At 38.5% G+C, this 24,747-nt stretch overlaps 1 protein-coding gene across 3 annotated transcripts in view; it reads right to left on the reverse strand.

Moving 5' to 3' along the window:
* Positions 1-24,747, reverse strand: part of LOC127453894 (autophagy protein 5-like) — a 54,589-nt gene that overhangs the window by 19,100 nt on the left and 10,742 nt on the right. For all 3 annotated transcript variants that reach the window (XM_051720652.1, XM_051720651.1, XM_051720653.1), the window contains exons 6-7: positions 18,161-18,255; positions 10,600-10,717 (exon numbers count right to left, since the gene is read on the reverse strand). In XM_051720652.1, coding sequence (XP_051576612.1) covers positions 10,600-10,717; positions 18,161-18,255 — 213 coding nt within the window. The remainder of the gene's footprint in view (positions 1-10,599; positions 10,718-18,160; positions 18,256-24,747) is intronic.

Raw genomic sequence — 24,747 nt, forward strand, 5'->3', positions numbered from 1 at the left:
CAAAGCATTCAAAAGTTACATTACTTTGTAATAAAATTTGAAATGGCGGAGATTGGCCGATATCGTACAAATTGGTATCGTTGAAATCCTCATGACCTATGAAATCCTCATAATTTAAGGACAAACTGTTCAGAAGTTACAGGCAAAGATAACCATTTTTGAAAATGTTTGGCCCATAGGTACCACTGTCACCAAACTTTGCATGTACCCTCAGATCATGTTCCTAATAAAGCATTTTTCTCCCCTTTTCTCCCCAATTTGGCACGCCCAATTCCTAATGCGTTCTAGGTCCTTGTGGTGGCATAGTGACTCGCCTTAATCCGGGTGGGGTAGGATGAATCTCAGTTGCCTCGTAGCTGGTGTGGAGGCTCATGCTATTCTCCGCGGCATCCACGCACAATTCACCACGTGCCCCACCGAGAGCGAGAACCACATTAGAGCAACCACAAGGAGGTTAACCCAACATGACTCTACCCACCCTAGCAACCGGGCCAATTGGTTGCTTAGGAAGCCTGACTGGAGTCACCCTAATAAAGCATGTTAAGCTTCACTTCGATAGGACAAAGCGCTTCCGAGATACAGCCTCACTTCCTGTTTTATGTCGACCTCATTAACTTCATTACAGCGTAATTCGGTAACAGTTGCATAAATCAAAAGGCTTTGAAAATTTTTGTGCGGCTTAGTCTGAAGATCATCTGAGAAAAATTGACAACTGGACGAGATTTGTAAAAGAAAAAAAAATATTTACACCATAATCCAAGATGGCAGACATCTGGCAGAGTTTTATTGTTGGTTTAAATCAGAGGGAAAAGTTATGTTGTTTCTTGACTAAATTGAAAAATGGTAGAGACATGAGATATTCAGCTAAATATGTTTCACCTCTGAAACTGTGCTTCACTGGTTTTACATGCATGTCATGTGATCCACCGTAGAAAAACTCACGCAAGTGATCTGCTCTGCCCTATCCTGTCCACAAAACTTATGTCACTTGTGAATTTGACGGATTAATTTTAGGTGCTCTGATGAGAAAAAAAGACACAATTGGAGCCTTCAATGCACTAGGGCTGAAATGATTAGTCGACATTACCGACAACGTCGACAATAAAAATTTGTCTACAAAAATATCCATTGTCGAATAGTCGTTTGATCTCATTTAATGCAACATGAGATCATTTGAAATGCTAATGATGACGCAGGAGAGAAGCACTTCAGCTCACACTTGATTGAGGAGAGGAAGAAAGAACAGCTCACAGTCCAGTCACACTCCAAACATTCCAAACAGATTAAGGTGATGCAGATCACAAAGTATGAGGGCAATATAATACAAAAATACAAAATAAATAAATATAGAAGCAGTGTCGTCGTGAAATAAAGCAGAGCCATACCTGGCGTTCCGCTTGAGCAAACCAGAGCCTGTCAGAGCGTCTAAAAAGGAAACACCGCGGAGTTATATCTTTAATGCATCCATTATTAAAGTTAAAATAACAGGGAAGAGGGTTGTATAAATAAACACAATCTACAAAATTGGCATTTCTCTGTGCGGTTATATGAGTCGTGTAAAAAAACAGCGCAAGAGAGTTTCAAACATCTCCCGGCTGATACACTGTCTCGCGCGGAGACGCTCATCCCTCGTGTGCGCTTGCTGCAGTTAGATTACAACGTGATGGCATAATGAATCATATGTCACGGTGTGTATCTTACCGTGAAGAAAATCACCAATTCGAGCTCCATTAAGAAGAGAGAGTTTGTTTTTTGTGAGTTAAAAGATAAATTGAAACCAAGCGAACAAAAAGGTGAGAGGGCTTAGCCTATTATACAATGCAAAAAAAAAAAAAAAACATTTTAGATTTGTCTTTTTTGGTTTATTTTCCAATATAAATATCTAAAACTCCTTACGTGCATTTACTTTAGGAGTTTTCCATTTAAAATGATCAAAAAGTCCTTAAAACAAGATACATTTACTTGAGAAGCAGCATATAAGATATTTAGACTTGCTTTTTAGGGAATAGATCTTGAATATAAGTATATTTTGTCTTTACTGCACTCGCAGAAGTATAACCAAGTGAAAAAAATACACTTGTATACAAAAAATAATTATATTCAAAGTCTAAATATCTTACATGCTGCTTCTCAAGTAAATGTATCTTGTTTTAAGGATTTTTAGATCATTTTAAATGGAAAACTAGACAAAAACACTTGATAACAATAGGATTTTTTGCAGTGAATTTCTTTACTGAATTAAACTTAAAAAGTATTTTTTTTCCCTTTAATTCAGTGAATGTCATTTAGAGGTATTTTTAAAAGATGATTTTGTCCTCTTTATTGTTAGTATGCACATTTAATACAACCTTTTAAGTTGAGGCACAAGCTGAATAGTTGGTTAAGCTAATGATTAATCGTTGCAATAATCGCCCGAATAGTCGAATAATCGTTCTTATAATCATTAGATTAGTCGATTATCAAAATAATCATTAGTTGCCGCCCTACAATGCACCAACATAAATTACTAGGCTTTGTATATTGCTACACATTTCCACACTTAGGCTACTAAAATGTATCATGGTAAACTACACCAGAAATGTTTTTGAATAGTTTCATATTAAATAATATCTCTGGAGGACTCTATTAGACTTCATCTTATTACAACCGTGGTGTTTCTAAAAGTGTTTAGGCTATTATTTTCCATAACAAATGCTATAATAATATTTAATTCGTTTTTATTTATTTTTTATTTTTTTAGACTAGCTACATTGACCAAACCAGAGTAATGAGGAGCCATTCATGGTCTTACCTGTGTTAATATTTATTTTATATTATTTAGAGCTGTCAGAATTAACGCGTTAAAACATGCGATTAATTAAAAAAAACTTTAACGCACAATTTTTTCTTAATCGCGATTAACGCATTTACCGTTAATACAGCATAAACACTGAAACCTTTGTAATGTGTCCACCCAGAGTCATTACACTGACAGACATGCCACAGTGCCAGAGCCCTTCTACCAAGTAGAGCCTACGAGCTTAGCATAAAACAGCATAACGCAGCAGTCCCATAAACATTCTATGAGCAGAATACACTCTTTACACGCTAGTTGACCGTTACGCTTAGTGGTCGACCGATATGGGGTTTTTAATGGCCGATGCCGATATCCAGAGAGCAGGATGGCCGATACAATGCTGATATATCACACAATATAGTAAATAACAAACATAAAATTGCTAAATAATAATAATAATAATAATAAGCACTATATTTACTCAATTTCACACAAAACAAAAAAAGAATATTGTATTTTAAACGGTAGATAGCAGTTTCTTCAGATTTCTGTTAGTCATCAAATTTTAGTCATTTATTTGCACATGTAGAAACTGTTAATATATTATGAAGAAGGAAATAACAGTACACACAGAAGTCCAGCAACAATGGATGGCATGTCCACGTTAGCAACACGAATCTGAAAAAATTACAGAATCAAACCAATCGTACATACAGTGCAAGACATTTACTTATAGCACATGTGAAGCACTTTTACCTTGGGCTGCATCCGAAAACATAGGCAGCTGACTTGCTATCTTGCTGCCTAATTAACTAGTTAATGACTTAACTGACAGCTGTTTTGAATTAATGGAACTCTTAAGCAAACTGGTCTCTGAACAGTTTGAAAAGCACCTTATTTTCAATCGTACCTCCGTATACAGCCTCCGGAGGCAGCATTTTCCTGGTTTTGGATGCGGCCTTGAAGTTGCACTCATGCGCTCATGCAGATCCAGCAGGAGTCTCAATCTCCTGACAGTTTAAACAGCCTGGATCGTCTGCTTGGATTGTTAAGGAGTGACCATCATGATTTGTGAATCAGAGGAACTTTTGATCCTGAAGCTTTTGATTCTGGCTGATAGAATACGTGCTTCAGAGGAAGATATTAGATGAGCGCTCGATGGGAAGAAAATGCTGGATTTTCGTGAGGTTCGTGAATGACATCTTTTTAAATGAGATATCTGCATATTTGCAGAAGGTATATAATACAAGTTTTATTAATATTTGTTTAATAATTTTATCATTAGAAAAGTTACAAGGAAATGTTGAGGAGAGGCTGATAGAATATATGCTTTAAGGTAAATAAATGAACGCTGCACAGGACTCTGGATCTGCTGAGTTGTGTGAGGTTGGTTTATTACATCTGTTTAAACGAGATATGCACATATTTGCAGACGTATATAATAGAAGTTTTATTGATATTTGCCTTTTTATCATTAGCCAAGACAGTTAAAAGTTACAGGGAACTGTTGAGGAGAGAGAGGAAGAATGAAACAGGCGAGCACTTTAACATTATGAGCTCAAACACGTCTGCCGCGGCTCTGATATGCGGACCATTTAAATTATACTGTGTTACACACCGGTCTATTATTGTAGTAACACAATGGCACGTAACAACAAAACGAACCTTGACTGGTCGTTTACATGTCTCACTCACTTCACATGCAAGCAGGTGACTTTTGGCACACTCAAGAAAAATAAAATAAACAAAATAAAATCGGCCAAACGGGAAAATTTATCAGCAGATAATTAAAAAAGTCAGAATATCCTCCGATTTATCGGCCTTGGCAATATATTGGTCAACCACTGGTTACACTCTCTCCTATGATAGAGTTGTTATCTCAGTAAATAAAAGAATCTCCGAAAGCACTTCCCTGTCAGTGATTAAATGATAAAGAAATCTTAACACTATTTGATGTACAAAACAAGCCCAGATGGGACTTGTGATATAAGTAAAATATTTTTCATCCTATGTAAGGCATGTTTTAATTATCACAGTAGCACACCAAATCTTAACTATCATCAAAACACAGAATGAGACATTTTTGTTTGTAAGTGTTTTTCATGGTGAGTTCAAAGCAGCGCACGCTGCTGGCGTTGACGCCCTGACGCGAATCATGAACGCAGCTTCACGATTGTTGTAACAAAGCGGATAGCCACATTCTACCGACAGATTAATATTGTGGAGGATGAAAGCTTAAGGGATTTAATGCCTATTGCAATTAATATGCAACCTATGTGGGGACTAGTTTTTTCAAACTCCCACTTAAGACTTTGGAAAACGTTTAATGTTTCTTGAATTGGTTCTATTTTAGTGCATTGCCTTTATATTGTTGAACGCTTTGTTTGGAAAATGTTAATAAAGCATTATATTGCTACATATTGATAAGATGGAAATAAATTAATTTTGACAAGAAAAGAAGTATTTTGCACTATGCAACATTTTTCACAAGTGCCTAAAACCATTGCACAGTACTGTATAGTGCCAAATTTCAGCACTTTTAAAATATGTGATTAATCGCGATTAACTACAAAAAATTATGTGATTAATTGCGAAATGTATATAATATATTGTAACATTTATATTTTAAACCTATTTTAATACATAATGTATAACGTACTATCATTAGAGGAATTCAAATGTGGCTTCTTTATCAGATTAATCGATTATCAAAATAATCATTAGTTGCAGCCTGGAGTCATTGGTATGTTGAAAAGTAATTGTGATAGTTTTTCATTTAATTAATGTTCTTTGAATTAATTTGATTAGACAGTTGTTTATTAGTTCAGAATTGATTAGCTAATAATCTGCCAAAATAAAGGGTCGAGAGTCCCACTAAAGTGAACCGTATAGCAATGCTGCTTACAAGTTATAAAATAATTACAGACATATTACTTATTACACATATTATTATTTAAATTATTCAATTACATTACACTATTTACATTAGTATTACATATCACTAATTATACTACTAATAATAATAATAATAATTGTGGTTTTATTATTATTATTATTATTATTATATGATTGTAATATATTTCTGTAATTTCTTAATAATAATAAAGAATATTAACTAAACTCAGCAAAAAAAGAAACGTCCCTTTTTCAGGACACTGTATTTTAAAGATACAGATCTTTATTTTAAAGGGTTTAAACAATGTTTTCCATGCTTGTTCAATGAACCATAAACAATGAATGAACATGCACCTGTGGAACGGTCGTTAAGACACAAACAGTTTACAGATGGTAGGCAATTAAAGTCACAGTTATAAAAACTTAGGACACTAAAGAGTCCTTTCTACTGACTCTGAAAAACACCAAAAGAAAGATGCCCAGGGTCCCTGCTCATCTGCGTGAACGTGCCTTAGGCATGCTGCATGGAGGCATGAGGACTGTGGATGTGGCCAGGGCAATAAATTGCAATGTCCGTACTGTGAGACGCCAGTGCTACAGGGAGACAGGAAGGACAGCTGATCATCTACGCAGTGGCAGATCCCTTGTAACAACACCTGCATAGGATCGGTACATCCGAATATCACACCTGCAGGACAGGTACAGGATGGCAACAACAACTGCCCGAGTTACACCAGGAACACACAATCCCTCCATCAGTGCTCAGACTGTCTGCAATAGGCTGGGAGAGTCTGGACTGAGGGCTTGTAGGCCTGTTGTAAGGCAGGTCCTTACCAGACATCACCGGGAACAGCGTCGCCTATGGGCACAAACCCACCTTCGCTGGACCAGACAGGACCGGCAAAAAGTGCTCTTCACTGACGAGTCGCGGTTTTGTCTCACCAGGGGTGATGGTCGGACTCGCGTTTATCGTCTAAGGAATGAGCGTTACACCGAGGCCTGTACTCTGGTGTATTGATTTGGAGGTGGAGGGTCCGTCATGGCCTCGGCCGGTGTGTCACAGCATCATCAGACTGAGCTTGTTGTCATTGCAGGCAATCTCAACGCTGTGCGTTACAGGGAAGACATCCTCCTCCCTCATGTGTACCCTTCCTGCAGGCTCATCCTGACATGACCCTCCAGCATGACAATGCCACCAGCCATACTGCTCGTTCTGTGAGTGATTTCCTGCAAGACAGGAATGTCAGTGTTCTGCCATGGCCAGCGAAGAGCCCGGATCTCAATCCCATTGAGCACGTCTGGGACCTGTTGGATCAGAGGGTGAGGGCTAGGGCCATTCCTCCCAGAAATGTCCAGGAACTTGCAAGTGCCTTGGTGGAAGAGTGGGGTAACATCTCACTGCAAGAACTGGCAAATCTGGTGCAGTCCATGAGGAGGAGATGCACTGCAGTACTTAATGCAGCTGGTGGCCACACCAGATACTGACTGTTACTTTGATTTTGACCCCCCCTTTGTTCAGGGACACATTATTCCATTTCTGTTAGTCACGTGTCTGTGAAACTTGTTAAGTTTATGTCTTTGTTGAATCTTTTTGTGTTCATACAAATACTTACACATGTTAAGTTTACTGAACATAGAAGCAGCTGAAAGTGAAAGGACGTTTCTTTTTTTGCTGACTTTATTATTTTCCACGCTGCAGAAGCTGAATTCTGTATGAAACACTGCACTACCTTATAAAATAGAAATAGTTTTGTGTGTAGTAACAAACAAATGATGGCAAAAATACATTTTGTTACTGTCCTCTACATAAATCTTAAAATTGCTCTATATTTACTGTTCTTGCTCAAGAAAGCAAATCTTTTTAGTAATTCTACATTTTAAATTCAAATGGTTGCACCAGATTTACGAGAGAGAGTAAAATTTTTCTCAATTACATCAATGTAGTAGTACGTTTTACAACGTTAAAACTGTGTTTGGGCAACCCTAGTTTAATGCGACACAAATGTTTGTCTAAGTGCTCTTTTCTAAGTTTCAGGTAAGATTAGAAACATGCAGAATACAAGCATGCCTCTATATCTTACAAATCAACACAATCTGCAAAACAGATTCAAACACAAATTATTATATAAAAAACCCTAGTTCTAATCATAATTGAGTCACTGACCACTTTTTCCCACTTTCACAGTGTAAGACGACCACTGAGAGTGAGCTCACACAGAGATGAGAAGTGAGACATGCTGCTGGTGGTGGTGGAGGTGGGTGGGCAAGAGGTTTCCCCCCTCATGGCGTGGGTTGACATAAAGGGCTGACAGGTGGGGGTTTTCTGTGCAATTCATTTATTTGAAATAATACCACCACACACACCTTCTTATTCACTATAAAACCTCTCACTATTCTGACGACTTCTAAAGCTCAACATGGGGAAATTTTAGAGTATGGCTTACTGCCGTTTCGATATATATAACATCTTTATCTTATCGTGAAAAGCGTAGGAGATACCGAACAACTTAGCAGTTTCCGTTTTTCAAGAAAAAGGGCCAAAAACACAGCAGACAGATTCCACTGGGTGTCTGAGATGTTTAGACGGCCACAATATGATGTTGATGTTACAAAAGTCTGGGTAAAGCATTCTTGGATGGATTTGTTTTGTATTTTTATTTGTGGAAATCCCCATTTTATTGCCACCGTAAGTCATCTGTGACATTATAACACCATCAAAGCCTTTACATGAACTTTCCATAAACAGAAAAACTCATCTGCTCATAAAATAAGACATTATGGAATCCAAAGTCACTAACCGCATGTTTCATTGCAAAATCATTGATCAAGCCAACACTCTCATAGGCACAGATCATTTGAGACCATCCTGAGACAGTAAAAATATATTTCCCAGGTTTTGTTTAACTGTCATTTTAGATATTCAAACAAATATAAAAAAAAATTAAAAAAAATGATCTGGCAATTTAAACACTCAGACAAATGTTTAAACTGTCATTCAAATGCTTAAATATTCAAACTAGCCAATCAGCTATTAAAACTGTAAATGCTTATACAGTATATTCAAACTGTGAATTCACATATTTAAACTGCGAGTTCAAATATTACAACTTTCAATTCAAATCTTCAGACAAAATATTCAAACTCTCAAATTTAAATAGTCAGACAACTATTCAAATGTTTAATTCTAGGGATGCACCGATATGGAATTTCTGGGCCGATACCAATAAACGATAATTCACAGCTCATTGTGGCCGATACTGATAACTGATATTTTTAAAAAAAGTTTACATTTTTAATCCTTTAACCTGTAACTTCTCACTAATTCATTAAAAGCTTCTCATTTGAAAAAAGTTTGTCATTTAAAAGCTTGGAATTTGGACTTGCTGCTATTTAAGGTTTGGCTGATGTAACATGAACCCAAAATGTGCCTATAAAACAAATGTATGCTAATTTGAATGACAAATAAATGACAATACACTTGCATAAACTGTATGGTGCCCATTTATATGAGTGTTTATGGTAATCCTAAAGACTCGCAAACAGAGAGAATAATGAAATTAAAACAACTGTAATAATGCATTAAGCCAAAATGAGGTTATAAACAGCATGTAACAAACATTAAACAACAAAACACACAATACAAATCGTAATCTCTGTATACATGGTGTAATATTTATGATAGCAGCCAGTCTGTGTGTGCAGTGGTGGTTGTGTGTGTTATTCATGTATGTGTGCTTATGCGTGTCTCATTCACAGACGCTTGTTACAATGCTCATCTGTAACAGTTCCACTGTATAACATGAAATGCGAACACAACAGCCATAATGGGAATACGTAACATCATACAGATCTAATAATAGACTCATAACATTCTAAAAGTCTCAACTCACAAAATACAAGCACATTCGTTTCACTCACAAACTAGCCATCTCAAGTCACTTTTTCCGAAACTTTTTTCAAGATCTATGAACCGTGTTAGGTTGTGTTCGGACACGTTTTAATCACAATGCCGTGCTGCAAGTCACGATGTGCAATTTCCACATTCTGTTTATGTTTCATGAAGTAATATGCGAAAATGATCACCCCCAAGTAACATATATGCATGTTTTGCTCATGAAGCAAACAATATGGGAAATGGCATGTCGTTACTAACAGCAGATGACTAAAACCAGGCCCAAAACAATGTAACATGGTGCAGAGATGTTGAAATAATCCTCAAAGAGTGACATGAGCTTGGCTCTCACTCACAAAGACATGCTGTGTGTGCGTACGTGTGTCTTTGAGGCTGCCCGAGTCTCTGCCTGAATGAAAGACGCCGCAGGCAGTCAGAGATTCTCAGCCGCAAGCAAATAAACTGTTACAAATTATCGGCGGTAATTCTATTATCTGCACGATAATAATATTTGGATTTTCCCGGTTATCTGCTAATAATACATCGGCCGCCGATATAGTAAGATGGCCAATATTAAGTGGAAGTTGTTTCAAGTTATATGAATAAACTTTGCTCTCCTGCTTTATCAAAGCACATCTCACAGATCTGGAATAGGCAGAATAATAACAAACAAAAGGAGGACAAAGTGCCACTTTCTCTTGAAGCATACCACCAGGCTGATCAGACAAAGCAGGCAGGTCTTGAGTCAGGCTGAAAGCGGCACAGATGTACTCTATCATGCAGGTGCTCCGTTTGTCACTGCTATTGTCTGCTTATCTACTTCCTCTCAGGACAAACCCAGACTGCCCTGTTTTGGCTTTGGATTTCATTCATGCAACCCTGATCGCTTTTTTACCCCCCTTTTCTCCTCTCCTGTTAATCTTTAGATGTACAAGATGTCTTTTCCTCTGATCTTTGATTTCTACCTCCTGTGAGAGATAAGTCTGCTTCCTCATCAAATAATTTCTTTCAGGTGTGATTGTGGGTCACAGCTTACCCTCCACACATATGGCAGCAGGAAACAGCTCCTTCAGCAGGTCTCCCAGTGTGAGCGGGTGGCCCTCAGAAGAAACAGGGCGGAAAAGCTTCTGGATGAATGGTCTGTCACTCATTGTCTAAAGTGAGACAGAAACCAGACCGTCACAGTGCAGTCACAGTCAGTACATTTACATGCATTTTAAAAGTTCGATTTCAGTCGGACTTCGTCTTTTTAAAATGTTATGTAAACACTTTATAGTCTGACTGAAATCATACCAGTCCGATTTTTACAAAGTCGGCCAAACAGACTAAGATGACTGCGATTGAAGCTCGACTTTGTCCAGCATAAATACACCTTGATCGGACCACAACAGAGTTGTGTGCATATTAAATATGTTGAACAAAATGGACTCCCTTCTTTCCTTTAAGAAGTAATGTTTATCAAGTTGTTTACAAAGAAGAAACAGGAACGGGTGTTGAGGATGTACAGTATAACACAAGGTAGAAATGCTGTTGTAAGACACTGAGATAAACAAGCAGAAACCACCACCAGCAAAGTCCTGTGAATCAGACATGCCCTACCCTAATACTGACCACTAGGGGTTGCACGACTACTGATTTTTAATAGTTGACTTGTCGAGCCCATTTTGACTAGTCGTGACATAATTCCACCATCACACCACCGCTTTTCTTAACTGTCACCGAATCGTGTTCTTGAAGAAGCAAACAGCATCCAAGTCAGCATAACACTAATATTTCGATTACATCTGAAGGCCAATTTGCTTATATTGCAGGTTACTGTAGCATTTGTGTCACCTTTATCCGAGTAGCCTATGGAATGTTCTGAACATTATCATTGTTGATACAATGCTATGCGCATGTGCAATACAGATGTGCAAGATTGTCGTTGATACATTGATGCATTGTATTGTTGATTAGAGAGACACTGAACTAGTCGATTCCAGGCGGAGAGTGTCTACTACGTTAGTTGTAGTCGACTAGTTTACTAGTCTGTGCAACCCCTACTGACCACCTACACTCAGTAGTGAATGCACTTTTCCTCTGACCTCTCATTCCTCTGACACTCTATTTCCTTTTTTGAAACAACCAAACATTTTACCAAAATATCTTAGTAACTATGTCACATCACAACAAATTTTTAATTTTCACTTCATGGAAATAGGCTAACGATAACTATATCCATAAAGTAACAATAATATAGCTGTTTTACAGTCACACTAGTTGGTTTTAAAGACACACTAGTTGCTAAATGAGATATTGAGTGGATTAACAGCCGGCAGTGGCGGCATAGTCTTTCCTTCGGCCTTGAGCAAGCAGGCGAGGTGTCGAATGCTGGACAGGATCCAGTTTTCACACACAACTTGCATGCGGTCAGTGACAAAGGATATCGTTCTTTAAGATCTGGACCCATGGTGACAAACAGCTGCCTTACAAACAACAGGAGTCAATTTTGGTGCTGTGAAAAGGAAGCTGGTGACACAACGGCTCAGGTAGAGCAGCTGACACCAACACCGTCAGGTCTCAGGAAGAGAAGGTGTCTCAGGATGCTACAGTCACGATCGGGTTACCAGAAAAACTGACTCACCGCTCACTCGCTCCAGGATTATCTCTGGAGTGACAGAGGAGAGAGTGTAAGAAGTAACAGCTACTTTGTTGCATTTTTAAATGGCAGCCTGAATTATTAAGGCCAGCATTATCCAAAAGGCCCCTGATCCTGATGAGAAGTGTGGGTGCCGACACTTTCTTTTCATCTCCCCTGACACACTAGCTGGCAGAGCAGCACATGAACCACAGGACAGACATCATTAGCCTTTCACCAAAAGCAAGAGGCCAGAGAAGAGATGCTCTCATGTCTCAGCTTATGATCACAGACTGACTCTGCTCTTTACTGGATGTAGATAATTGTAGGTTCTTTCAGCAATAAGCACAGGCAATATCCCTGAGTCTGGTCTTAATACAGGTATTATCTAGCTGTTTTTTTTTTTTTCTCTTCTAAAATGTAGACAAAGATGCAAGAAAAAAAAAAAAGTAGATGAGTAGCAACTGTGAATCAAAACAAATACACCAAACTTTCGAATCAAATATTTCAATAAATATTAAACTGTCAATTCAAACATAAAACTGTGATTTCTAAAATTCATCTAAATATCAATCCAATATTCAAACTGCTAATTCAATTATTCAGACAAATATTAAAACTGTATTATAAATATAATATTTATAATACACTGCCTGGCCAAAAAAAAAAAAGAAGTTGCATACTCTAATATTTCATTGGACCGCCTTTAGCTTTGATTACGGCGTGCATTCATCATGGCATTGTTTTAACAACCTTATGCAACATCACGTTTATTTCCATCCAGAGTTGCATTAATATTTGGCCGAGATCTTGTATTGATGACAGGAGAGTCGAACCACTCCGTAAAGTCTTCTCCAGCACATCCCAAAGACTTTCAATGGGGTTAAGGTCAGGACTCTGTGGTGACCAATTCATGTATGAAAATGATTCCTCATGCTCCCTGAACCACTCTTTCACAATTTGAACCCGATGAATCTTGGCATTGTCATCCTGGAATATGCCTGTGCTGTCAGGGAAGAAAAAATCCATTGATGGGATAACCTGTCATTCAGTACATTCAGGTAGTCAGCTGACTTCATTTTATTGCAGCATAACGTTGCTGAGCCTAGACCTGACCAACTGAAGCAACCCCAGATCATAACACTGCCTCCAGAGGCTTGTACAGTGGGCACAATGCATGATGGGTTCATCGCTTTGGAATGGGGTAAATCTGGACTAATCAGACCACATGACCTTTTTCCATTGCTCCACAGTCCAATCGTTATGCTCCCTAGCAAACTGAGGTAGTTTTTTCCAATTAGCCCCACTAACAAGTGGCTTTCTTGTGGTCTCACAGCTGTTTAGTCCCAATCCTGTAAGTTCTCGTCGCACTGTGCATGTGGAAATGCTCTTACTTTCACTATTAAACATAGCCGTGAGTTCTACTGTCGATTTTTTAAGATGTGACTTCAAGCGTTTTATTTATCTCCGATCACGATCATTCAAGATTTTTTTCCGACCATATTTCTTCCGTGAAGCTGACGGTTCATCAATATCCTTCCAGGTTTTAATAATGCGTTGAACAGTTTTAACCCAATTCCAGTGATTTCAGCAATCTCCTTAGTTGTTTTCTTTGCTTGATGCAGGCCAATATTTTGCCCCTTCTGAAACACAGTGACATCTTTTCCACGACCACGGATACGTCTTCCGACATGGTTGTTTAAGAAATGAGAAGCTACACACTGCATCAGTTAGGGTTAAAAGAATTGATGCCAGCTGAAACATACGAATCACTGAAATAATGATCCAATCATAGGCTCTTCAATATCTGCTTATTTAAATCCAAACAGCGCCTTTTTTCTTTTTTGGCCAGGCAGTGTATTAAAAATATGGTCAAATATGGTATATTCATATTAGAAATTCAAACCTTTAAACAAATATTTAAACTGGAAATTCCTTATTTTTTCAATATTTTTAGAAAAATATTAAAACTCTCACCTGAAATATACAAACTGGCAATTACAAATTTTAAACTGTCAATATGAATATTCAGACAAATATTCGAACTGTTATTCAAATACTTATATACTCAAACTATCAAATAAAAATGTTAAACTGCCAATTCAAATATTCAAACTCTGAATTTAAATTTTAAATATTCAAAGGCTAACTTTAAAAAAAATCCAGACAAAATACACAAACTGTCAATTTAAATATTTAAATATTTAAACAATATACAGACAAATATTACAACAGTGAATTCAAATATTTACACATATTCATACTGGCAATTCAAATATTCCAACATTCAAGCTGGCAATTTAAACATTAAGACAAGTTTGTCTGTATATTTGAACTGGCAAATGTAAATATTAGAATATCTGAAATGTGAAATTTTATTTTTTATATTTACACATTTGAAATATTTGAGTTTTGAATATTTAGAAAAATCTAAATTCAAATATTCAAACTGGCAAATCAGATATAATGTTGTTTTTTTTTTTTTTACTTTTACATACAATTTTACATTTAAATATTCAGACAAATATTCAAACCATCAATTTAATTATTTAGATAAACAGATGCACAGGTAGCTGTAATAACCTGCCAGGCATTATTGCCTGCCGCACCTCCACCAGTGCCTTCAGCCCAGCTGCTGGGTCATCAGCCGGGAGCCACCTATCTTCAATGTTTTGCCCCATTAATCCCAAAACATCTCCTGGTGGTGGGGCAGCGGTCAGGGACGTCTCCCTGCTACCCCCGCAGCTGGACACCGGATCTCATCCTTGTCTTCCCATCCAGACATCTATCCATCACAAATTACTTGCAACCAGGGTTCAAATACCTTGTCATAATACCTCGACACGACCAAACGCGCCAGCCCATTGGCCAACTGGCACCGAGATGCGTACTCATTGCCACCGGTTCCGTATGGCATACTACCTCAGCACAAGCCCCCACCACATATCACCCAGTTGCCCTATTCCTCAGTTTCCTACTTCTGAACCCCCCACTTTTTGTCCTTCCTTCTTAACCATAGCCAGAAACTCCCTTTCTCAGCTTCCTCTGCCAATTCCTTCAAAGACTTTTTTAAAGCTGCTCCTGCGATGCCAATCTCTCTAAATAGGTGCTGCATTGATGTTCCCATAAATCCTTGGCACCCAACCTCCACAGGTTGGTGGCAGTCCTCCATCCATTTTCCCTGCACTCTGCGGCTAGATCAGCATATTTTAGCTTCTTCCTCTTATAGGCTCCAGACCCTCTTCCCATGGAACAGTAATCTCAATCATTACTATTTTCCAAGCTGAAGACTACATTCGGCCTCAAGGAGTTAATGGCAACCTCGGTAGGAAGTTTTAGCTGCTGGCCAAGGTCGACCACCATTGACCAATCACTTCCAGGCGCCAAGCTTGATCTGGCTTCCCTCCATACTGTGCCTTGTGCAGCACCTCCCTTTTTAACAAAATCAACACCCTGCCTCTTGTACCAGGGCAGTCTTGCACCCAACCAATATGTGCTGCAAGTTTGCTCTTGGGGCATCACAGAGGGGGCAACTCTCATCTTTGCCATACCACAGATACAAATTCCCAGGGCTTGGTATGTTATCGTAGGTGGATCTTATTAGAAAACTTAGCCTGGTCTGGGGTACCTTCCACAGGTCAGCTCATCCTAACACTCTATCAGATATCCCCTCCCATATGGTCCAGCACCCTTGCTGCTGCTGGCTGACTGCCCTAACCTTATACCCTTCCTATTCCATCCTAGTTACTTCTGTAACTACCATTGCTTTCCTCTGTTTTGGGAGGCTGCTGACCACAGTTTGGGAGCCACCCCCCAACCAAGGCCTGTTCTTCCTGACTGTGTTCTTCCAACAATCTCTTTATGCTTCAGTCTTGAAACTGTCTGGTTTACGACCTAGTCTGCCTTCCAAGTTCTGCCTGTTCAGACTTGAACTTGACCTGCCCTCACTGCCTGGTCTGTCGATTCCCGTAGCTCCAAAACAAGGCTGGTCTTTTCCTGCTTGTAGCCCAGAATTAGTGATTTTAGAGGCAGTTGTAAAGCATTTTTTTAAACAATGTTACATTTGAGAGACAACGTGGAAGGCCTAGCCACTTCCTGATATAACGGTTAGCCTTGGTGTCCATCCTTGCCACTGCTGCTGCAGAATCTCACACATTTTTAGTGGCCACATCAGGTGATAGTAAAGGTTAAATTGGTAACACCAAACCTTGAATTTGGTGTTACCAATTTCAGTTCAAGTTCAGTTCAAATATTCAGAAACAATGTTAAAATGTTCATTTCAAATACCTGTACTTAAATATTCAAACTAGTAATTCAAATATTTAAACTGCCAATTAAAATACTAAAACTGTCAACTCATATATTCAAACTGTAAATTCAAAGATTCAAATATTTAGCCAAATATTCAAACTATTCATTAAAATAGTCTTTGAATATTCAAATATCTTTGAATAAGTTGTAATTTAATAATACTAAGGCTACTAAGACAACTGGATATTGCCCAGTCAATTAGTAAGTATTACATCATCAATTAACAATGCCCTTTGAGCTCTGTCTGGGAAGGCCCAGACAGAAGCTACAAGAGTCCAAATTAAATAAAATCCCAGATGCAGTTGATTGTGTAACCAAAATACCAATAATAATCAGAAAAAAAAATGAAAAAAAATGAAAAAAAAAAAATGCATAAAGCGTGACTTTTAACTTTGAACAAGCCGAAATACACCGGGGACTCTTATTTTGAAATGTCTGTGCTTCACTGCTTCCAACTGCACATTCAGACAGATAAGGGAAATATAATATGCACTCTTAAAGTGCACCTATTATGATTTTTAAACGTGACTAATTTTGTTTTAAAGGTCTCATACAATAGATTTACTTGCATCCATTGTCAAAAAACACTTTAATTTGCTCATAAATTAAATTGCAGCATTACCTTTTTTTCCCAGTGTCTCAAACGACTCGTTCAATGATCCGATATAAAGGATTCATTCTAAACTCCTCCTTTCAGAGAGCTTACTCTGCTCTGATTGGTCAGAAGTCCCAGTCTGTTGTGATTGGTCTACCGCTTACAGCGCGTGTCCGAAAGGAAACGCCCACTATCATATCCGAGTTTCAGCTCCGTCTGAAAAAATGTCTGCTTTACCTTGACAATTTGAGCCAGAGTCCGATAGTGATACATCGGAAGATCAACCCGAACCACCATCGCAAGCACGACGAGAACAGGATGTTTCTCAGTGGTAAGTTTATATGTAGTTTGACAATAACAGTTAGCAGAGGCTAACAGGCTGCACTGGCTATACATGTAAACAGAACAGAGGCGGGTTTTTTGTCAAATTACATAGGTTAGTACAGGAAGTAAGTCTGGAATTACTAACGACTCGTTTCAGGTGTTCGGAATCGGTTCTTTCTTTTGGGAGTCAATAACTCCATATTTCGTGCACTTTGATTTTTGAAACTTTGCAGACTTTTTTACATTCACAAACAGCTATATAACACACTACATGAAAGGTAATATTTGAAAAACCATAATAGGTGCTCTTTAAACCATCTACAACATAGTACAATCTAAATGCTTTAAAGTAAACATTGTCATAATCAATAGTACGTCATCAGCGATTGCTTGTCAAAAACGTCCGGAACTCATTGATTGAGAATGGCTCTGAAACTGTTGGAAACATTGTATTATGAGTGTCTTCACTTTAAAGCACACACATTTAATTAAATCGTAGCCTTTTGAAATGGCGTTTCCGTCCCCAAATGTAAGACCACCACAAATGACAATTAAGACTTTTTTTTATACCATTAAATAAATGTAAGACTTTTTAATGCCCTTAAATAAAAAAAAACTGAATTTAAGACACTAAGACTTTTTAAGGACCTGCGGGAACCCTAATTTATTTTGACAAGATGCTTGTGATCTATAGTATACAGTTCATTCTTTACTGAGTATGTGTATAAAGGTAAATAAATGATGAAATACCTGATATATTCTAAAGGGAATATAGCGGAAGCCTCCCTCTTCTGTGGGATACTCCATGAGTTTACGATTCATGGCCCAGAACTGGTCAAACTTATCTGATGAAAGAAAGAATTTGACTCAGTGACAGTAACTCGGCATTCATGTTGATTCTCTTTTAAAAATGAAGCACAGTACTGCAGATCTGTCAGAGATACAGTCAACATGAAATGAAAATTCACCCCATTTACTTTCTTACCAAAATAGCTTGTGAAACAGTAGGCATCGTTACACGCTAAATGTTTCAAACAGCACTATTCCAGATTATTGTCATGTTAAAGGCTTCCAGTTATTATCTTGGAAATAAAGTGGCGATTTGGCCTTTTTTTTTATCCAATTTTGTGTAAAATGTATATGTCTTACACCAGTCCAATCAAATAGTGAGTCAAGAAAGAGCTAATTAAAAAATACCCGTGCATTGCATTGCGGAATACATCATTCCAAACAGTGTGCTCTGTTGTATACAGTACTGCACATTTTCACACCGGTGTACAGAAAATGGATATACTGTGCACAGAATGCTTACTATATACTACAGCAATAGCAGGTAGTATTCTACTTCAAACACAGCAATAATCTTCATAAAATTGGTTGTGAACATTATTTCATATTGACTTAATGGAACTTGAGGCAGACTGTGTATCAGAGCTCAGAATGAATGTCCCATAAACCATAAATCTCTTTGATATAAACATGTCAAAGCTATAATGGTGAGTAAAATAAAAACTTGATGAAGTCAGGCAGAGAAAAAAAGTGACAGGCATGAGAGCTGCAAGTTAACTCGTGTGTATGTTCAGTTACACTGGCTGCACTCTCACATGTGCAGCTGAAAATCTAGATCTGCTTAGAAAATGTTCCTTTCTCTTCTCTCAGACTCTAATCAGAGCAGAGGACAGCTGTTTTACCACCAAAACAGGCTGACTTCTGAAACTCACACCTCTCTCAGTTCATCTCCAGAGCGTCATGTTTTCACCTTCAAATTAACTACTGAAACCACTCAACTCACACACTAATTCTGCCTTTACTATTACACACACGAACAGATGATTTTAAAGGTACTGTTGTTATCATGTTTAAAACTAGGGCAGGGTAAAAAAATATTGATTTTCCAATTAAATGCAATCTTCATTTGAATATCGATAAAATCCCAAGATCAATCTTTTACTCTCCAATGTGAGTTAATCACTCGCAAACACAACCAAATTTCATACTATGTGAATGTCATTAAAAATGACAGTGATTAGCTATTGACTGGTAAATGTTCAGATTTCACTCAGCAGTGATCGAGTAATATAGTGGTGAAGAAGTTTAGGATGATCCTTTCACTGCGTGTTGAGAGTAAAAATTTGGTTTGATTCATTCCGTGTAATGTGTCCAAAGAAGAGATCCACACAATCCATTTGTCATAGTCTCTTTGAATAGTCTTTCTTTTATTACTGTTAGTTTTTGATCAACAACAACGAAAAAAGGAAATGTTTCATTCTAATCACACATAGGGCAGAAGTAATTCAACTCCACTCTTGCTAATATGCGCTCAACCAAAACACTGACACTAGACAGCACCATTTTTGACCACCACCCCTGGAGTCGCGAGTTCGAATCCAGGGTGTGCTGAATGACTCCAGCAAGGTCTTCTAAGCAAACAAATTGGCCCGTTTGCTAGGGAGGGTAGGGTCACATGGGGTAACCTCCTTGTGGTCACGATTAGGGGTTCTCGCTCTCAATGGGGCGCGTGGTAAGTTGTGCATGGATTGCGGAGATTAGCATGAGCCTCCCGTGCTGCGAGTCTCCGCGGTGTCAGGCACAGCAAGCCACGTGATAAGATGCACGGATTGACTGTCTCAGAAGCGGAGGCAACTGAGACTTGTCCTCCACCACCCGGAATGAGGTGAGTAACCGCGCCACCACGAGGACCTAGCAAATAGTAGCAATTGGGCATTCCAAGTTGGGAGAAAAGGGGAATAAGAAAAAAATAAAAGAGACTGCATCATTTTATCACTTGTTCTAAATATCAGTGTAAATACTTGTAAATAGTAGGGATGAGACAATATGGTTATCTCACGATTCGCTTTGATATATGATATGAGGTTAACGATTCGATAAAATCTCGATTCGATATTATAACACTTAAATGACAAAATACAGAAAATTGCTCATAATTTCTCATCAAATTCTTCAATACACAATATGAAAGCTTGAAGTTTAAACAGTCCTTGTAGTTACTCATATACCTTTCTTTATAAGAAAATATCACAAACAAATAAGCTTTCAAAAATAGTGGGCTACATTCAGGCTGATCTGGTGCAGAACAAGCAATAGAACTGAACAGAACCTGTCCTGAAAAAAAATTTATATTTTAATAATTTGCTTGTCATCATTATTATAATCAAAATGTAACTAAATACAACTAAAATCCAAAAATTATACATTACATTAATTAATATTATATCATTAAATTGTGTATATATTATATAATAATGATATGAGCATCACTCTTTGAAATAATGTTTCAAACAAGTTATAAGTAATAACATTGAGTTTACATTCATTTGTATAAGAAAATCTAAAAAAAAGTTACTGTCACTTTAAGAGTTCAAGGAGTGGCTCACAGTGTTCTGGTTCAGCGAACATTAACGAGAATCTTTAGCGCATCCATGCTACGTGAGGTTAAAATTAATATTTATTTTAACTTTATCTTACTGTAAGGAACAGAAAGGATATTAAGACACATTATCCAATGAAAGTGGAGTCGCCTCATCTTTAATGGACACACATTACACGGAGGAAATGATCTGCTTTAATATCAAGCACTTTTCATCAAAATAAGACAATTTACCAGGAATTCCAGTTCTTAAAGTTCTAAAAGCTAAATTCAAGCACTTTAAGGATCTTGTGTGAACCCTGTAAACAATGTAGAAAAAACGCAGTAGGGGTAAGAGATTATGTTTGATGGGTCATTTAATTTATGATCACATGGACAGAAAACAAAGTTGCAAATTTTGAAATAAAGTTATGCCACATTATGGTTCGTAATTTTTTTTGGTTCATGATATATCGAAATTTGATATATCGTCCCATCCCTAGTAAATAGTATAAATTATATAAACAAAAAACATAACAAAAAAAAATGCTATATGCAATATAATATATGCAATTTCAAGACATCATATAAAAAGCTAAAATGTGACCAAAATGGTGAAAATCTAGAGCTGCACGATTAATCATTAAAAGATCGGGATCAAATCTGCGCTGTCTAGAAAAGATATTAAAGCAAACACAGCCGTTAATGTAATCAAATCAAATCAAATCAAATCACTTTTATTATAGTTGTGTATACAACCATATACACAAGTGTAACAGTGTGTGAAATTCTTGGGTGCAGTTCCGAGCAACATAGTAGTCGTGACAGTGATGAGACATATACCAATTTACAATAAACATCAGATTTACAGTGCATCTGGAAAGTATTCACAGCGCTTCACTTTTTCCACATTTTGTTATGTTACAGCCTTATTCCAAAATGGATTAAATTCATTATTTTCCTCAAAATTCTACAAACAATACCCCATAATGACAACGTGAAAGAAGTTTGTTTGAAATCTTTGCAAATTTATATAAAAAAAATAAATAAATAAATTAAAAAAAAAAAAAAATCACATGTACATAAGTATTCACAGCCTTTGCCATGACACTCAAAATTGAGCTCAGGTGCATCCTGTTTCCACTGATCATCATTGAGATGTTTCTACAACTTGATTGGTGTCCACCTGTGGTAAATTCAGTTGATTGGACATGATTTGGAAAGGCACACACCTGTCTATATAAGGTCCCACAGTTAACAGTGCATGTCAGAGCACAAACCAAGCCATGAAGTCCAAGGAATTGTCTGTAGACCTCCAAGACAGGGTTGTATCGAGGCACAGATCTGGGGAAGGGTACAGAAAAATTTCTGCAGCATTGAAGTTCCCAATGAGCACAGTGGCCTCCATAATCCGTAAATGGAAGAAGTTTGGAACCACCAGGACTCTTCCTAGAGCTGGCCGCCTGGCCAAACTGAGCGATCGGGGGAGAAGGGCCTTAGTCAGGGAGGTGACCAAGAACCCAGTGGTCACTCTGACAGAGCTCCAGCATTTCTCTGTGGAGAGAGGAGAACCTTCCAGAAGAACAACCATCTCTGCAGCACTCCACCAATCAGGCCTGTATGGTAGAGTGGCCAGACGGAAGCCACTCCTCAGTAAAAGGCACATGACAGCATGCCTGGAGTTTGCCAAAAGGCAATCTTTAAATGCACATGCTGTGGGGATGTTTTTCAGCGGCAGGAACTGGGAGACAAGTCAGGATCGAGGGAAAAATGAATGCCGCAATGTACAGAGACATCCTTGATGCAAACCTGCTCCAGAGCGCTCTGGACCTCAAACTGGGGTGAAGGTTCATCTTCCAACAGGACAACGACCCTAAGCACACAGCCAAGATAACAAAGGAGTGGCTATGGGACAACTCTGTGAATGTCCTTGAGTGGCCCAGCCAGAGCCCAGACTTGAACCCGATTGAACATCTCTGGAGAGATCTGAAAATGGCTGTGCACCGACGCTCCCCATCCAACCTGATGGAGCTTGAGAGGTCCTGCAAACTATGGGAGAAACTGCCCAAAAATATGTGTGCCAAGCTTGTAGCATCATACTCAAAAAGACTTGATGCTGTAATTGGTGCCAAAGGTGCTTCAACAAAGTATTGAGCAAAGGCTGTTAATACTTATGTACATGTGATTTTTTTCGTTTTTATTTTTAATAAATTTGCAAAGATTTCAAACAAACTTCTTTCACGTTGTCATTATGGGGTATTGTTTGTAGAATTTTGAGGAAAATAATGAATTTAATCCATTTTGGAATAAGGCTGTAACATAACAAAATGTGGAAAAAGTGAAGCGCTGTGAAAATTTTCCGGATGCACTGTACACAACACAATTTAAAATTTAATATACACATAATTACACACAACACAATATACAAATAATAACATACAATGTAAAGTATACAATACACACAATACAGAATACACATTATACAATAAAAAAGTACATATAGTATATATAAAATGTGCAGTAGGCTGTATTGTACTGTATTGACATTCAGGCTGTCGGTTGATAGTAAGTTGCCAGTGTGTTGTTAAGAGAAAATATAATAATAATATAATTTATGACAGTCTGGTGTGAGATATAAGAGTAATAAAGTGCAGTGCTGATGTATTTTGATCGTGGGAGATCAAGAGGTCAAAAGTCTGATTGCTTGGGGGAAGAAGCTGTCATGAAGTCGGCTGGTGCGGGTCCTGATGCTGCGAACAGCCCATGGCTCGGGTGGCTGGAGTCTTTGATGATCCTCCGAGCTTTTTCACACAACGCCTGGTATATATGTCCTGCAGGGAGGGAAGCTCACCTCCGATGATGTGTCTGGCAGTTCGCACCACCCTTTGCAGGGCTTTGCGGTTGTGGGCGGTGCTATTGCCGTACCAGGCAGAGATGCAGCCAGTCAGGATGTTCTCTACAGTGCTGGTGTAGAACCGTGTGAGGATGTGGCGGTTGATTCCAAACTTCCTCAGCCGTCTCAGGAAGAAGAGGTGCTGATGAGCCTTCTTCACAACGGCTTCAGTGTGGATGGACCATGTGAGTTCCTCAGTGATGTGGACACCCAGGAACTTGAATCTGCTGACTCTCTCCACTGGTGCTCCATTGATGGTGATGGGACTGTGTTCTCTATCTCTTCTCCTGAAGTCTACCACAAGCTCCTTTGTCTTACTGACATTGAGGGAGAGGTTGTGCTCCTTACATCAGTGTGTCAGAGTGTGCACCTCCTCTCTGTAGGCTGTTTCATCATTGTCAGTGATCAGACCTACCATCGTCATATCATCAGCAAACTTAATGATGGCATTGGAGCTGTGTGTTGCCACACAGTCATGTGTGTACAGGGAATACAGGAGTGGGCTAAGAACACAGCCCTGCAGGGCTCCAGTGTTGAGGGTCAGTGATGAGGAGATGTTGCTGCCCATTTTAACCACCTGGCGTCTGCTTGACAGGAAGTCCAGGATCCAGCTGCACAGTGAGCTGTTTAAGCCCAGAGCCCAGAGTTTCACATCAAGCTTGGAGGGCACTATGGTGTTGAATGCTGAGCTGTAGTCTACAAACAACATTCTCACATAAGTGTTCTTTTTTACCAGGTGGGAGAGAGCAGTGTGTATTGTAGATGCAATGGCATCATCAGTGGAGCGGTTGTTGCAGTAAGCAAACTGCAATGGGTCTAGTGATGGAGGCAGCACAGAGCAGATGTAATCTCTGATTAGTCTCTCAAAGCATTTGCTGATAATGGGGCTCAGAGCAACAGGACGCCAGTCATTTAAGCAAGTGATTTTGGATTGCTTTGGAACAGGCACAATGGTAGATGCTTTAAAGCATGTGGGGACTACAGACAAAAAGAGGGAAAGGTTGAAAATGTCCGTAAAAACACCAGCCAGTTGGTTCGCGCATGCTCTGATGACGCGGCCCGGAATGCTGTCTGGAC

This window comes from Myxocyprinus asiaticus, chromosome 16, assembly GCF_019703515.2.
Source record: "Myxocyprinus asiaticus isolate MX2 ecotype Aquarium Trade chromosome 16, UBuf_Myxa_2, whole genome shotgun sequence".
In the NCBI taxonomy this organism is placed as follows: domain Eukaryota; kingdom Metazoa; phylum Chordata; class Actinopteri; order Cypriniformes; family Catostomidae; genus Myxocyprinus; species Myxocyprinus asiaticus.